The following is a 15,714-nucleotide window of genomic DNA, read 5'->3' as shown; positions in this document are numbered from 1 at the left end:
GTCTTTCTCTGACAATAATAACGCTAACCTTTCATTCCAGGATGTCTAGCATGAACTGCGCTCGCGTGTACAACTATGCACTTGCTCAACGGCACGCCTACATCTCGAACAATAGACGTGCTTTTGATGCTACACTTCCACGAGCTTTTGACGAGGAATTTTCATGGCAGTATACCCTTCGAATGCGCGACACTGACGTCCTGAATGGTTTTTTTATCTACTCACTGCTACTGGAGAAGGCAGAGCATAACAGTTGCCTTGTTCTCCCCCACGACGAGCAACAACGGATCCGAATTGATGTTGCGCTGAGCGAGCGCAACAAAGAAATGGAAGGTATTGGGCAGGAAGCATACCCGCATGCCTGTGACTTGTGCTTCATCGTTATCGGCGACGACGACTCAAAATGTAAGTCAATTGTTTGTCAGATGCATGGCGTCATGCTCAGATTGATTATATGCCATAGCGAAAATTCAAGCAGCCGTTTGTGATGGTAATACCATCGGGCACCCTTGTTGTGCAGTGCACGACTGCAAAGTCCCCCTTATGACCAACCGTCATCGTTTCTGTCCGGACCATCAAGACTTAAACCAGCGGTGCGCAGTTGATGGCTGTGACGAGCTCAATGCCTCTGGATTTCGAACATGCGCCAACGCGGACCACCAGGCTCTTGAAGATGCCTACTTCAAGCCCGCGAAAGCTCTCTTCCAGCTGCGAGCGCGGCTCAAGAGGGCTGGTGTTACCTTACCCTTGGACTCTGTTCCTTCGCCCACGGATAGTGGTAGTAGTAACCCTAACAGTGCAGAAGAAGATCTCGAGGTGATTGTTGACTCCGAGTGTGACGGTAAGCCAGAGAACGGCAACAAACACCTCAGAGCAAGGTTTGGTCGACGCCGCACCCATAATGAGCAACTCATTATGCGACCTTGTGGAGTGATATTAGCGCGGGCTACGTTTTTTGGGTCCGAGGCCGTCTCTGCTGTTAATGTGAGTTACACGCAGTCTTACTGATTTAAGCTAACATTTAATCTCAAGGAATTTGCAAAGGCGGTATTCCCTACTGCCGCATCGACACCTGAATACTTCGTCTTTGACAACAACTGCAAGCTCCGCGCTCACCAAGACGCTATTGGTGATGACCACTTTGCTGCAACAGGGATGCCTGTTGACGTGTTTCATTTCAACTCGAAACACAAGGAAACTGACACCTACTGTCAGCGCCACTGCAACCCTGCTGCTTTCCCTGAGCTCATTTCTGGCGGCAAGTGGCGATTTAATACATCAATTTGTGAACAGACGAACGTTTGGCTAGGTGGGTATCAGGCAATCCTGCGAGACATGTCTGTACACCGGTACAACTTTTATCTTGACGAGATGATCAAACGTCGGAATCGCTATGTTATCTCAGAGTCGGAGAGACGAGGGCATTCTCCTTGGATGATTTCCATGGAAACTCTGTTTGGTAGTGACTAGTGCATTGACTCTCCCGGTGCTGTTTGCATTACATTACATTGTCTAGATTGTTGTCATTTGAAATTCTATCTCTTGTTGTATGTTTTTTGTCCTGTGTTTCGAACGAATGCCAGAGTTCATCACTGGGGATCGCACCATTCAGATGTCAAGTTTCATGGACATTTTTGATGCCGCCGTCCTCACTTGGGGATCGCACCATTCAGATGTCAAGTTTCATGGACATTTTGATGCCGCCGTCAGTTCACTCTCGAGTTGGAATTATGACTAGCTACTCATAGTATTTTTTCAACATAAGACGGTTGGATTTCGTGGATAACAGACAGAGTAGTTACTCTAATTAAAAGGTGGTAATGGTGGTAAGGATTGATAATCTACGGGAGAAGGATCATTTAAAGGTGGTAAGGGTGGTAAGGATTGATAATCTACGGGAGAAGGATCATTTAACCAAGTGCTAAATAGATCAAATTGGGGGTAACTCGAAAGATCTAAAGGAAATTCAGAGTTAGTGGTAGCCGCTGCAGTATCATTGTCCATTTCATCTATGTTCTTGAGTAGCGAGACAAGAGCATCACTCATCTCGCTGGTAAGGTCTGTAGGGAGCGGCAATCCAATGTCAGTGGTAGATGAGTTCATTGGTAGACTCGGAGGCAGGGTAGGACCTGAAGGACGAGGATTAGCCAACCATGGAAGTAGTAAATGAGATTATACATACACTTTGTGTCCGAGTTCGAGATGCTACCCGGGCTATTACTACCAGTAAGACTCGAAGCCGCATTAGCTTTGATTTCAGCCAAGAGAGTGTTCCACTGGCCAGCAGGACTATATCCCGCATTGACGGCACGTTCAACCCTATCACTTGAATTCTCGATAGCTGCCCGATAAGCGGCGCGATGCTTGTAAAATGTTGCCTTAGTATAGGTGCAATTTGGAAATGTAGTGGCGAAGAGGGCCTGGATCATTTGATCGTCTGATACATTGACGAAGAGCTGAATCCGGGGAACCATATCACATGCATACTTCCAAGGAAATCGTGCTCAGGCGCCTGCAGGGATGGTAGCGTTGGGTTGAACCATGGCTAGCGCAGGCACTAATACAGGCCCAGGTGACGTGTCCGAGTTGGCGGCAGCGAGTGACAAAGGTGATGTCGAAGTGGGACTCGGCAATAGGCTAGTAAGCGGTAAAGGAATGGGTGACTGTCGAGAGATGAGAGCCGTGCTACTGGCATTCCTCTGCCGCTTCAATGGCGAGGTCATCCCATCCAATCGGGACAGATGCATACCCGTGGCACTAAAGGATCGTTTTGACGGAGATTGGACAGTCGCAGACATGCAACTAAGAGATGAGACCCTCTCGGCAAATCCAAGTAGCATATGATTGTCGGTCAGATCAATAGAACGAAGCAGGATTGTTGAATTGGGAGGACTGAGAAGCGGAGTCTTGATATCTTGCTCGATCCAGGCATGCTGATCACTGCAATATACTGCAATATAATCCCCGAGCTCGAATCTCATCAATAGCGGATGGTCTCCTGGCACGAACTTTCCAGGTGTGGAGCATGTCAGCTTTGCGAGGTGGGGAGGTTCATTGTTCTAGTGATATTTCAGCACCGAGAAACCATCTAATACATGTAGAATACTATACCTTCAACCAGAGCACTATATCAACCATATTGCGGATCATAATGCTCAGACTTTGGTCAGCTTGAAAGCGTTGCTCAGCCACCAATGTCCGCTGGTGCCCGAGAACATAGTTCCGTGCGTAATTGGGGGTCTAACGGCCGAGCATAGTTTCGTGAAGTGGCTGGGAGTGACTGACTCGATGCAGTAACTGGAGGGTGGTCAAGTTGAGTAGACGTGGGGTTAATGGTGGCAAGTGGTGGTATGGTCGAGTTTTCATGCTGTTGGGTGACAACTGGAGAAGATGCAGCTGCGACTCGGTGGACCCTACACCCTCCCGCCACCTCACAACACTGCTTGCAGTTGCGTCGTGTGCAGTTCTTGTTGGCCTTGCGTGGCTGAGTGCCTTGCTTCAAGTTGCGGCAGTCAGCCTTGGTACACAGGACTGTATCAGTCATACTACTACTACTAGTAGTAGGCCGTAGTTAGTATACTGCAAAGGTTGAATATCGAGTCACTCACACTACAAAATTTATACTAAGACGGCGTCACGGCAATCAATATAAGGTGTAGGTCCAACATAAGTACTAGTGACATAGTAGTGGTCAGCGGTGGGTCAGACGGTGACGAGGCAGATGGGCAGAAATAGTGGTGGGGCAGATGGTGAAAACATTGGCTTGCCGTTGTCATATATATGCTAGACGCTGTTGCAGGCAATGATCACAGCCGAGCAATGACGTCGTTGTTTGGTTGATCTACTGAGACCGAGTTGAGTCTACGCAAGTCTACGGATGGTTCTATGGATTCGGCTCACTTTCCACGAAAAGAATTTGTAATGCTCCCGGATTTTCTACACGTAGTCTATGGTATAGTCTACCCACGTACTCTCAAAGTTCTGCTATAAGTAGTACTGCACTGACTTAGATCTCCCTACATTATTTATCCGAATTGGACAAGTTCAGAGTTAAATTCTATTCGCTAGCAGATAACATCATGCAGACCGCGGGTAGAGGTAATTCCGCCACAGATCGAACATGAACTTGCAATAGTCCTTGCGCCATTGAGTGAGGATTATGGGCAAGACAAGACTGGGGCCTCGTATATACGCTCATGCCACGTCACAAGCTGCGTAGGATCCCCGAAGGCATGCGCTAAATATCGTATGATACCTGGCCGGTGGTGTTAGACATTTGGCGTTAATGCGCAGATAAAGAACTAGTGATGGGCTGACTTGCCATAGAGCGCTCATAGCACATGCCTCGACAAGCCATTATAATCGATCGATAACGGGGATTCAAATATTCATGCATCATGCACATGGGCCGTGCACTGCTTCAGGTGTGTTGAATAGGTACCGGTATCACGTCTGATCTGCAAGCCTGTGTAGAGCATTAGCCGAGGTTTCCGAGCACTGATTGTTGCATGAAAGGCCAGCATGCAAACGCTCAGCGCTGCAACCGAGAAGAGAGGATTAGAAGAGGTTAAATAGATCGGTTATTATGAGCAAGGGGGTGGGAAAGGTATCAGCTTAATTAGGTGTGTAACGGGGGAGTACTAATAGTTCTATTAGGTCTAAGCTTTCAACTCATCACTCCGACTCTTTCCTGCACTTTCTTGTTATTACTCATATTCACACGTCCTTGGTATAAAGGATAGTGTTTTCTATAAGTTTCCACTGTCCAACCGATCCTCGCTTCCAATTTAATAATCACCTTTTCGCTCCTGAGCTAGAACACCAGACGAAATGGGGATGAAGTACCGTCGTTATCTTGCTGGCGAGCGCATCTATGGCTGCTCCAAGTGCAAGACGCATCTTGCAACGATCCACTCCATGATATCACGAGTGCGTCGCCACTCTCATTCTTTGTCTTCAGGTATACTAGTGTGCTGATGCGGACATTGTCAGGCTTTCAACGGCCAGCATGGCCGCGCATATCTCTTCGACGGCGTGTGAGCTCCGAGTTCGTAATAACATTGCTGCGCATCTCACTAATCCGATCCCAGCGTTAATGTCATAGAAGGTGAACCAAGTGACCGCCAAATGACGACGGGCAACCATACTGTCCGGGATATTTATTGCGTCAAATGCGCTACTGTCCTTGGCTGGAAATACGTACGTTATGACATCTCGACATTTCATTGCGTAATCCACCTATTTATTTCTTTCGTCATTCAAGGACCGTGCCTACGAACCATCGCAGCAATACAAGGAGGGCAAATACATACTCGAGCGAAATCTTCTCGTCGATGTCCAGTAGCCCGAAGAGCTTCGGGTCCCCCCTATCTACCTGGCTACTACACAACCACACAATTCCAAGAACGCGACGCACGATTACAATGACCCAACGGTACATCACGTCATTATATCACTCGATAATTCTGGCCCCACCACCTTAACATCATTTCCGTCTTCGAAACTCATTCAGGACTGTCAATTTGTTGCTTAAACCGTTATATATGTAGGAGGACGACTTACAGATGCAGATGGCAGATGTAGAAGGGTTGGTGGAGGCATCCGCACCATCAGTCATCATCCTGCCTCAGCCATCGCCGTTCAAATCTTCTTCTACACGAGGCACGAATCACGCACTACGTGCCTCCTATTGCGCCATCTTGCATCGTGCCACCATGATCCTCCCTATGATCTCCGCAGTCACACGACTCGAAGAAATGTATTCTGTGCCCCTTTGTCTCCCTCCTCCCAATTTTATTGTGTACTTAGTATCTCATTGCATCCTCATTTAGTTTCGTCCTTAATTTTTTTTCAATGTGCTTATTAGAAGCATGGCATATCCTGTTTCTCAACACAAATTTCAATTCCGGAATTCGTATCGCTCGTTATCAAGAGCTGTGTATCTGTCAAATTATATCTCACACTAATATCAATACATAGATCGTTATTCTGGCAGGTAGTGATAGAACTACACTCGTTTCTGTACTTCAAATCGAACCGCGTTGCAAGTCCTCTAGTAATATGGGGCGTTCTGAGGCGGGCCTTGGGCATGCTAATATGTTTCCACGAAGGTCGGACATGGTGATCGGAAGAACTAGCACCAGTAGTATGAAATATTCAGTATTCCGTAAACACGGCGTCATGAACAATTATGTGATGTGGAGTCAGTACACTGCGGTCGCACAGGAACCGAGTGGCGATTATTGGGCAAGTAGCACACCAAAAGCGTGACTGTGGCCTTCCAGTACATCAGCCAGCCAGTACCGCCAATCATAGGGCAAGGGTGTAGGCCTTAGGGTTCGGTGGGTTGGCAAACACACGAAGCTGCGGAGGTCTCTGAAGTTACACGCCAAAACTTGAAGCGGTCATTTCACAGGGATGACAGACGTGAAGACGCTTAATTGGGATCAAGGTGCGTAATGACTGAGACACTCCTCGTATGCTTTCTACCTAGTGCTAGACCCGGCGGCAAGTTGATCATTATTACCATTTTCAGCTAGTCTCACTGTGGGTAGTAGACTAGCTAACGGAAGTAAGACTGTATGAAAGTTGTCAGCCAGGCCGATGAACGTTGGTGGGTGGGTAATGGAAATGTCACAAGCTAGGGCTATATTTTGCTATCAACGTTGATCTGACCATGCCGCGGCACTAATCGACATTCACGCGCTGTTACACAAGTTTCACTGCTCACTGGGGTTGATGACGAAATTAGGTAATTGAGCAAATTTAGGCCAATCCCCAACATGTCGCATAGTAAATTGAAGTTCTCTACATTCCATCCCCACAGGATTGCAACAAAGTATATAAATACAAGCAAACGACAGCTACGTTCGCGACGCGACCTCTTTCACCATCAAGCAACACACTTTTCGACGTCAACTACCCTTGCAGCTCCCTGTACAACTTCAACCGCTCAGCTGCCCTAGCCCGCTTCTCGTAAATTTTCACCTGTTCTATTCAACATAATGCGTATGTTCAAGCCTTTGACTGTCATACATAAACTGTGAACTGATGTCTCTCGCAGCTGCAATGACCATGTCTGCGGTACACCCTGCCCTACGAACATCATCTCCTATGTCATACGTTTCTTCACCCCTTGCTGCATCCTCATTGAACGGCCCGTCTGGCTCGCCGAGAGCATTACCTATGCGACCATCATTCCCTCACTCTCGTCCTTTGAGACCCTTTGTCTCAATATCACAAAGCACTTCGTCGCGCTCATCAAAAAAACCCGTCAAGTTCATAGAGCCACCAAAGGACACCAAGACAGTCTTTGTACTTGACTTGACCCAGGGAGAGCTGAGCAGACAGGATTGAGCTGGCGGGATACTTGTGTCACCCTTGCACTAGACTAATGGGAGTACTCGGGAGCCATAGATCAATGTTCCAACTCTCGTTTGGCGCGTTACCCTTTTCAACCAGATTGTATGATTGGTGACTTCTTTTTATTTGAAGTTTTTTATTATCTGTGTATATAACTCATTCCGACACAGTACTAGTACCGCACACTAGCATACAATACGTTCCCTTCACGCAATAGTTTCATTATGTCACTCGCCTTGATCACGATGCGTATCATTCTACGTCCCACACATACTCCCACCTGTTCAACACAATGCGTATTATTCCACATACCCGCTCCTGTTTCAACTACGCATACCTTATCACAATGGGAAGTTTGTTGTTTGTTTTATCTTTACGGGGCCGGCAGTGTCTCAGCTTAGCCTCTTTCCCAAGTCATCGGGTGAACTACGGTAACTTTTTAAGAAAGCACCAGTCCCTCCTGATCAAGATAATCTGTGCTTAAGTGTATCTGTCACTTACTTTACCACGGCTTATGACAACCTTGGCTTAATCACTCACAGCACTTCAGCGAATTTATTTTGATAGCAGTGAGCAACTTTCCCCTCTTCGCAACACTGTCACATGTGAGCTAACCCTTAATCCTCGGAAGAACCACGATCCCGCATTATGTGAGGAACACTTGATACAGGCATCACTCCGAGGTATGCGTGGAATTTCACGCGAAATCCAACATCTGTGCGGAAATAAAGCTCATCTCTACATTATATCAGTCCGGATATCACAAAACCAGACGTCAAACAGATATAGGGACTGTCGAGAATAAAATCGCTGGTCTTGAACGGCCAGAAGGAGACTTGAACATCGTTTGACGGAACCAGTGCAATCACTTGGCCTAGACAACATACCAAGTGGTTGCTCTGCAAGAAAAAGATGGCCGCGGTAAGTAGTCGGCCATATTTATGATAGGCTCTCTAAGTGACCTTGGCATCAACACCACAGAATTGATCAACCCTGTCGCAGTCATCCAATGTCATGTATGCCACCTATGGCATGCTGACTACTGACTACATCCGACCTACGAGTACACGGTTACCAATGACTTGTCCGTCTTGCGTTGCTGACCCCATATTCATCACCCATCGCCGATCAAACTTCGAACAGACGCGGCTGGCGGCAAGCATGAATTCCCAATCTGCCATACTGCGGGACCTGGGAAAATTTAATTGTCCCTACTACCTCTGAACCACGCGTACAAAGTCATTTGGCAATGCCAACACCTTGCAACTGCTAACACTATATTTGGCACCCATCAAAGTCTGATAGGCAGCGCGGCAAGAACGTATCAGGTTTCATGATCGCCCTATTCCGTCCTGACTTATTGTTCTTGCTTTCCAGGAAAATATTATCGCCGCCCATATACCCTACCGAAGAAGAGGCGATTTTGCAAACTTCGACCACTCAGTGGTTCTGCTTACCCAATTCCCTCTGTACTCCGTAATCCAGAATCCATATGACTCATATATTGGGGTTGGTGAGCCCATCGTTCCGAAATGGCCGTTCGTCGCAGACGTAAGTGATGAATGGAGAATGCCTGGAAGATAAGTTAAGGCTTTGTTTGGACCTTCTCAGCCATGCAGTCTTCCTATCAGACTCAGGTGGGGTCGCACTGTGCCTGGATCAATAGGCGCGCCAATATTTAGCAGCTGCGTCCGAGTCTGTATCTTATGTTCTTCATTTACACAGGGAAGGATATGATAACATCTTATCATGTCGAGATTGAATATATTATCTGTCATCAGTTGCCACTCGAAGAACAACTGCGTACAGGCGTAAGGCACGATGTTCCTAATCGGTGAAGGTCTGAACGAATGTTGAAAGAGATTGAAAGCGGGTTGTCTGGAATCTAGACCAGCCGTTACCTCTTCGGAGCTCGTTTCAGGAACTTACTCCATGGACATGTGCAGAAGGCGTGTCGTTACAATTCTTTCCTTCCAAAGAAGTGATCGGAAATGGCTCCCGAAGTAACTAGTAGTTTCCTCAATCGTGGTTTCGAACCAAAGTTCATATGTTTGTGCGCCAATCATTACCTTCTTTTCTTCCGTCCCAAAATAATTCTCACCCTTGGGTACAGACAGCGACAAAAAAAGATTGAAACTTAACTTTACCAATCAGTGGAAATTTCGGAAGAATGCGAGCCAGTTGGGCAGGAGGGCAGCATTGCTATTCTTGTTTCCCACTCGTAATTGAATTTGGGGATTAGTACAAATGTCAAATCTAGAAGGACTGACCACTGGCAGATGTCGAATGGAATGTTAATTATATATGGCCAGTTCTCCGTTCTCGCTGGCTGAGGCACGGGCCTTGGTTCTGGGTACTGGTAGCTCGTGATGTAATGGGACAGACAAGTGAAACTCCACGATCCCCGAGCTGATTAGCGCTGACTTCTGAGTCCTGGCATGTCCAGCCCTGTGCCGCCCGCTGGGGTCAACGTCGTTCCGGATAACATATTTCGCCTGATGTGAAAGTAATTCAGCATAGGTGGAACAGAGCTGAGCAGAATTACGATAAGACGGTGAGGTGTCAATGAGTGCCGTTGCGGTTTCCCAAAGACTCAACGTGGCCATCGACTTACTCACATTTCAGAAGGTGGCGTTATGACATTCAAGTCAGCCGTTAATCCTTCAAGTTGAGGAGCGTTTGTTGCAGGCTGTTCCACTTGAAATAACCCCAGACTGGACCAGTGTCGGCCGCCGCCATGCTAATTTCGAGTTTATTCATCAATATCGGATGTGCAGCACCCAGTCATATCAGCAATGAGACAGAATCAGACTCGCTTCCTCACCGTCTGCCGGAAAACACATGTCAGAAGCGCAACTCGAGCATGATTGCTCGCTACCTGGTGGGAGATGACTAGACAGGGTTGACTCAGATCGAACACCCTGGTACACCAGGCATGGACTCTCCATAAACTAGCCGATGAGTCAGCCTGTCTTATGACAGTAATTTAACTTGAACACGACGCACGACGCACTTTGTCAGGTCCGTAAAACCCACTTAGTTTCGATCCTTTTCAGTGGCCCGAGTAAGTGAGTCGTCAATGAATATCACCATACGAAGACTTTCTTACGATAGATACTCGTTTTAGGTGCCGAAGGTGTTCGCAAAGTTTATAAGGTTTTCACACATTCAATTAACTGGTCTGGACGTCTATACGCGCGACAAATCCGTCGCCGCATGTCACCACACGAATAAGTTAAACCCGACTGGGAGAGCATCGTGTTGTGACAACATAAACATCACGTCCAAGTTACGTGGCTGGATGGGAAAGTTTCGTCGGCCTGGTTCTGCCAGGTCTGAAAGAACAAGGGGTGGATTTTGTCATATCGATGACAATAAGTGCGCTCTTACCGTGTATTCTATGAGCCACACTTGGAGACAAATACTTGGTGCGGCTTCCGTGTACCCCCAGATGAGGATGTTGATACGTAACGTCCAATGGTGGCGGTGTCTTGATCGACGTTGCTCGTAAAGATTCGTGGTGTGGCTAGGACGGCATAAATGCAGCCGCGACTTTGGCCGTGCCTCGTGGCGGCCTCTGATTCAGAGTTCTGTACCGAAAGCGAGAACTACACGAGTAGTTCCAGAATCCAGTAGTATCTCAACGTCACTGATTTGTGGATGTTTGTGGATGCATACTGCATCAACTTCAAGCAAGGTATCTGTGAAAGGCCTAGATCACTGAGCGCGGTTCTCCAATTCGATCTGGATTAACGAGTCACGACGAACCGATTACGGAGCTTTGACGAGCGCCTATTCAGCGTATACTTCCAAATGCAGTTCGGCAGTTCGGTTAAAAGTCACTTTTCTGACCTGACAAATTATAAAAGAAAGACGACGATCGTTTGTTGATCGTCGCGGAAAGGGTCGACTGGGGTCGCCCAGTTTTATGGGTATCTGATGGCGTTCCTTACCGCGCAGATCAAGGTGGATCATTTGAGTGAGCCGTGGCTAAAGATGGCCCTGAATTTTGTGGCCCCAAGGCCCTAACTCAATCTTCCAACGAAACAGTAAAACAACCCCATAATGATAGCCCCAGATGGGCACAGGATAGTGTTAAAACACTAAGGAGCTGAACGCTGATCTTGTAAAGACATAATATCACTTCCATACCTGAGTCGCGTGTTCATATAAAGTGTCTCGACTCTCGATTCAGTTGGATGGTTCGAACTCAACTTTTCTCCAGAGTTGGATCAATTTGTGTCCGGAGGTCAGATGATGGCCGGACAAAAGAAACTCGGAGCCGCAGTGGGAGGTTAACATGGGCCCTGATGTTATCTCCAAGAGGTTTTCAGTTTTATGGACGGTTTAATGTACCAGTGAACTGGATGATACCGTCAGTGGTTGACAGACTACGAGGGTCCTGATACTTAGATGCAGGGGTAATTAAATGGTATGTATGTGTGACCGATTATGATAAGCAAGGAGAGCTTCATTCCATGTATGGTCGTCCTGACGGCAATTAATTAGGTGGACCGCAATCGTCCATACCTCTTGACACTGCTTTTAAGGGGAAAGAACATTGCTTTGTAAGGGGTGGATGGAGATGTCCGTAAAAGCGGTGATTTAGTAAATAAATAATAAATAAATAAAAGTAAAACTTTAAAATTATCTTATATGATAAGTGGAATACTTGGAAGGAGGCGTAAACAAGCCAATTGGTCGTACATCAACGCAGTTTCTCTTCTTTCCGCTTCCTACTCCTTTCTCTCTCTAAGTCTTCAAGTCCATTTCTGCGCCTTTCTTTACGACCATATACGATCTGCACGACTTCTGAATATTCTTCCTTCTCTCAAACCTCATCTCTTATAAGGTATCCCTATATACTTGTCACTTTCTCCGGCTTCAAACTCCATTTTCGGCTTCTCAAGGTACACACATCCCCTGTACCCTCTCTGACAACTGTAATTCACTTCTCAAAACAGAACTCCTGTTCCATCTCTTTCGATCACACTCAAGGTAATCCTTCTTCGCTTGCTTTCATATCCCTATCATTCCTAATCTATCATTAACAGCTATGGATAGCTGGAGGGTTGCTGTGCTTGGCGATGGTGGTGTTGGTAAAACTGCTTTGGCCGTTCAGGTCAGTCCTTGTGACTATATTCTTACCCATCCACACCTCATGTTCCCTCCTAGTTCACTCTCAATTGTTTCGTTGGTAAGCACAACTACCATATACTCTCTATGCCAATTTAATGACCTCGATCCTTCCTCGCATAATATCATACAGAGGTATGTGTTCCTGTGAATCCTCATATCAACTGACTCATGATCACTCGCAGACTTACGACCCGACAATAGAAGACGCTTATAGGAAGCAGTTAATTGTGGATAACAAGATGTGCTTCGTCGAAGTCATCGACACTGCTGGGCAGGGTGAGTACTATTCATTACACGTATGCTATCTCTCTGATGTCCATGCAGAGGAGTATGCCACACTGCGTGACCAATGGGTTCGGTACGTAATCATTACGCTCTCCTGTTTTTGCCATGTCTCACTGTCTCATAACTTTAGGGAAGGCCAGGGGTTTATTCTGGTCTACTCTATCGCATCTCGGTCAACATTTGAACGACTGGACGTTTTCAGACAGTCGATGCTCAAAGTTAAGCGCCAAAAACCTATCTTCATGCTGGTGGGCAATAAGTGCGACAAGACATACGAGCGCGAAGTCTCACGTGAGGAGGGCATTGCGCTCGCTCGGACATTTGGCTGTGAATTCATGGAAACATCAGCAAGAACAGCATATAATGTCGAGCTCCTTTTCACCAACCTAGTACGTGCCCTACGGCAAACGAAACGATTGGAATCTGGTGGATCAGGGGGAAAACAGAGCGACAAGCAACCAAAGGATGGCGGCAGCAAGAAACCCAAATGCGTGGTTATGTGAAGGACATCTTCTCGGGTTATTGGCGACTTAGATTTCATACTCCCTTTACCTCTGTTTGATGATACCTCCACGATTCTTCTGCTTTGTTCTTCTCGCTCGCTTTCGGGCTCTCATGGTTTTCTTCTAGCTACAATATCACACGTCCCACTCCTCACGCTGTGACTTACGCGATCTAGTCCGCGATGTATTTTGCAATGCACTGGCAATTTCTGGTACAGGTTCGCAGGTTTGATGATTTTCGTTCCTGGACTACGGAATTGCTGTGATCAGACATTCCCACTGTGCCGCACGGTGATATGGAGTTGGTACGTTAACGGACACGATTGCAAAAACGTTGCACGTTGATACCCATTACCCTACTACTTATAAAGGACACAAGCCAGGGGTGAACGGCATTCACTATGACTAGCGAAAATATCACCAGTACAAGCCATGCCGATTCCAGTGGCCCAGTGGTCGACGCAAAGCTCCGAGTGCGCTCACTGCCTGATGGTACAGAGTTTCAAGTGAGCCGCCATGCTATTAAAACATGCGAGGTGTTCCGTACGTCGAAGTCCATCTCTCGTGGTATACCGTATTCGAGTTAATATACCTTAAAGGGAATATGTTTGCATGCTGCGACCACGGTTTCGAGTTAGTGGGTGATAACGAGCGTGGGCCCCAGGAAGCAGTTCTCGACTTGGATGAAACGGAGCATGCTTTAGCAACTTTGTTCCGCCTCATTCAACAACCCCCCGACCCTCCTCCGATGGAGAACTTCAGATGGAACGAGATCTCGTTTCAAATTGGACGCAGGCTCAGTCATCCCGTTCCCGGTTCTTCCGTCCATGCTTCATCTGGCTGATAAGTATGGACTCCCGGAAACAATCACATGTTCACTGCATTTCCACGTGCAAGCCAATGCTTCGACGAATCCGCTCCCCGTTTATGCATATGCCACAGCGCATAACTTGCCGAAGATTGCGGCAGACGCAAGCGCTCACCTCTTACATCCCCCATTATCGTCATACACCAAAGAGGATATACGAATCATTCCCACTGTCACCGCATACCATGAGCTTCTGAGGCTCCATGAATACCGGAAATATAAACTGAGAGATATCCTACTGAATGAAGACATATTTCCACACGGATACGGCACTTGCCCTGCGCACAAGCAGTGGGCCACTCAGCTATGGGAACAGAAGCGGGTGTACCTGGCCACCCAAATCGAAGCAGGTATGCAGGTCGTGTGCCCATCTCAATCTCACTCACTGACGGATAAAATACAGCTACTGATATAGCGGAGGAGATGCGTGACTTGGCTGGCCAGCTTTCGCCTTGCCCCCTGTGTCACAAAGCTTTGACAGCTGCCGTGGATATGCTTCAGGTACGGACCAAAAGGAGTCCTTATCACGTGTGACCATTCTGACTTTTAAGAATGCAGTATAAATGTCGGAGAGTTGCAAGAACCGTAGATTACGTGCCGCAGGATTACTGGCTCGATGCAATCTAAGCAATAAGAGGATATCTGGATGACATGTCAGATAGTATGCGCATATATAAAGGATGTCTGCACTCACCCTTAAAATCTATTACTCCTCTATGTGTTATGCCATAACAATGTCCTCAGATCTGTCCATACTTCGGAGTCACGGTAAAGGTATGTCATTGAGTTGAACATGCCAGGTTGAATAGCTTCTCCGCGGTGCTGGAACAACCACATGACGGCACCCCATGATAGTGCCGCGAAGACAGAGAAATACCGTGGGTCCGGCGGGATGGGTCTCACCACAGATCCAGGCGCTCCTGCAGGCGCTTTCGAATACGGGCTACCTGCGCGCGGCATGAATGAAGCAATGACTCGGGATACCACGTAAAGGACTATCTGAATGGAAAGCCAGTGATGTAAACAGGACTAGCACGGACAAGAATTCATTTGAAGTACCTGCTCGTTCACGGCTGATCTATCACCAAAGACCACGTACCCTCCCAACAAGCCAGCAACAAATGTATCCGCGCCGCGCTGTTTGCCTCCGTTTGCCTTTCGTTGAAGCAGCAACAGAATCTTGTAGAGTGAAACAAATTTTGCTAGATTGAAGGCGTGCTGCTTGGTTGCTTTGTATATAACAAGAAGACGAGATTTCCAGCTACAGGACGGTAGTCCAGCAGTGAACAAGACTTTGAGTGCAGAGAAAAAACGTACTCTCCTCGACCAAAAAGAATGGCCATGATCAACGCGTGAGGGAATCTGACTTTGACTCCGTATACAAAACCGTTGCGTGCACCTTTTACGATGGCAAGGTAGTCGTGCATGCGAGGGTCTGACAGCCAGTGGGTGATGCTGGACATGGTTGTGTGCCAGCCAGAGGCATCAGCGGGGATTCTTAAAGAGAGGGCTTGATTGGGTGGAATTCCGAATGCCTACGGACCGGCCGTGCAATCA

The 15,714-nt window shown here is 47.3% G+C and overlaps 5 protein-coding genes across 5 annotated transcripts; 4 read left to right on the top strand and 1 right to left on the bottom strand.

Moving 5' to 3' along the window:
• Positions 1-4,830: 4,830 nt before the first annotated feature.
• DFJ58DRAFT_723678 (yippee-like protein) lies at positions 4,831-5,344 on the top strand (the record flags this gene model as incomplete). The annotated part of the gene is made up of 4 exons (XM_041385039.1): positions 4,831-4,929; positions 4,993-5,036; positions 5,091-5,199; positions 5,264-5,344. The coding sequence occupies 4 exons, from the start codon at positions 4,831-4,833 to the stop codon at positions 5,342-5,344; spliced, it is 333 nt and encodes a 110-aa protein (XP_041248058.1).
• Positions 5,345-6,777: 1,433 nt separating this feature from the next.
• On the top strand, positions 6,778-7,732 carry DFJ58DRAFT_767927 (uncharacterized protein). Its single transcript, XM_041388894.1, has 2 exons — positions 6,778-7,008; positions 7,064-7,732. Exons 1-2 carry the CDS (start codon positions 7,005-7,007, stop codon positions 7,354-7,356), a joined length of 297 nt encoding a protein of 98 aa, XP_041248057.1. The 5' UTR covers positions 6,778-7,004; the 3' UTR covers positions 7,357-7,732.
• Positions 7,733-12,418: 4,686 nt separating this feature from the next.
• DFJ58DRAFT_723677 (small GTPase superfamily) lies at positions 12,419-13,289 on the top strand (the record flags this gene model as incomplete). Its single annotated transcript, XM_041385038.1, has 6 exons — positions 12,419-12,484; positions 12,538-12,559; positions 12,632-12,645; positions 12,684-12,777; positions 12,826-12,859; positions 12,917-13,289. 6 exons carry the CDS (start codon positions 12,419-12,421, stop codon positions 13,287-13,289), a joined length of 603 nt encoding a protein of 200 aa, XP_041248056.1.
• Positions 13,290-13,690: 401 nt separating this feature from the next.
• On the top strand, positions 13,691-14,784 carry DFJ58DRAFT_723676 (uncharacterized protein; the record flags this gene model as incomplete). Its single annotated transcript, XM_041385037.1, has 5 exons — positions 13,691-13,832; positions 13,889-14,104; positions 14,187-14,507; positions 14,561-14,658; positions 14,716-14,784. The coding sequence occupies 5 exons, from the start codon at positions 13,691-13,693 to the stop codon at positions 14,782-14,784; spliced, it is 846 nt and encodes a 281-aa protein (XP_041248055.1).
• Positions 14,635-15,661, bottom strand: DFJ58DRAFT_767915 (Tim17/Tim22/Tim23/Pmp24 family-domain-containing protein). Its single transcript, XM_041388893.1, has 4 exons — positions 15,475-15,661; positions 15,217-15,418; positions 14,852-15,156; positions 14,635-14,799 (listed from the first exon to the last, which is right to left on the bottom strand). The coding sequence occupies exons 1-3, from the start codon at positions 15,618-15,620 to the stop codon at positions 14,872-14,874; spliced, it is 633 nt and encodes a 210-aa protein (XP_041248054.1). The 5' UTR covers positions 15,621-15,661; the 3' UTR covers positions 14,635-14,799; positions 14,852-14,871.
• Positions 15,662-15,714: the final 53 nt, after the last annotated feature.

This window comes from Suillus subalutaceus, assembly GCF_016647625.1.
Source record: "Suillus subalutaceus strain FC151 chromosome Unknown DFJ58scaffold_15, whole genome shotgun sequence".
In the NCBI taxonomy this organism is placed as follows: domain Eukaryota; kingdom Fungi; phylum Basidiomycota; class Agaricomycetes; order Boletales; family Suillaceae; genus Suillus; species Suillus subalutaceus.
The sequence above is the reverse complement of the archived record's forward strand: the minus strand, read 5'-3'. Positions and strand labels throughout refer to the sequence as shown.

Coding starts and splice junctions, on each gene's coding strand:
- DFJ58DRAFT_767915 (XM_041388893.1), bottom strand. CDS start 15,620: ATGTCCAGCATCACCCACTGGCTGTCAGACCCTCGCATGCACGACTAC. Junction 15,419..15,474: donor ATTCTTTTTGGTCGAGGAGA/GTACGTTTTTTC, acceptor ACCGTCCTGTAG/CTGGAAATCTCGTCTTCTTG. Junction 15,157..15,216: donor GATCAGCCGTGAACGAGCAG/GTACTTCAAATG, acceptor CTTTCCATTCAG/ATAGTCCTTTACGTGGTATC.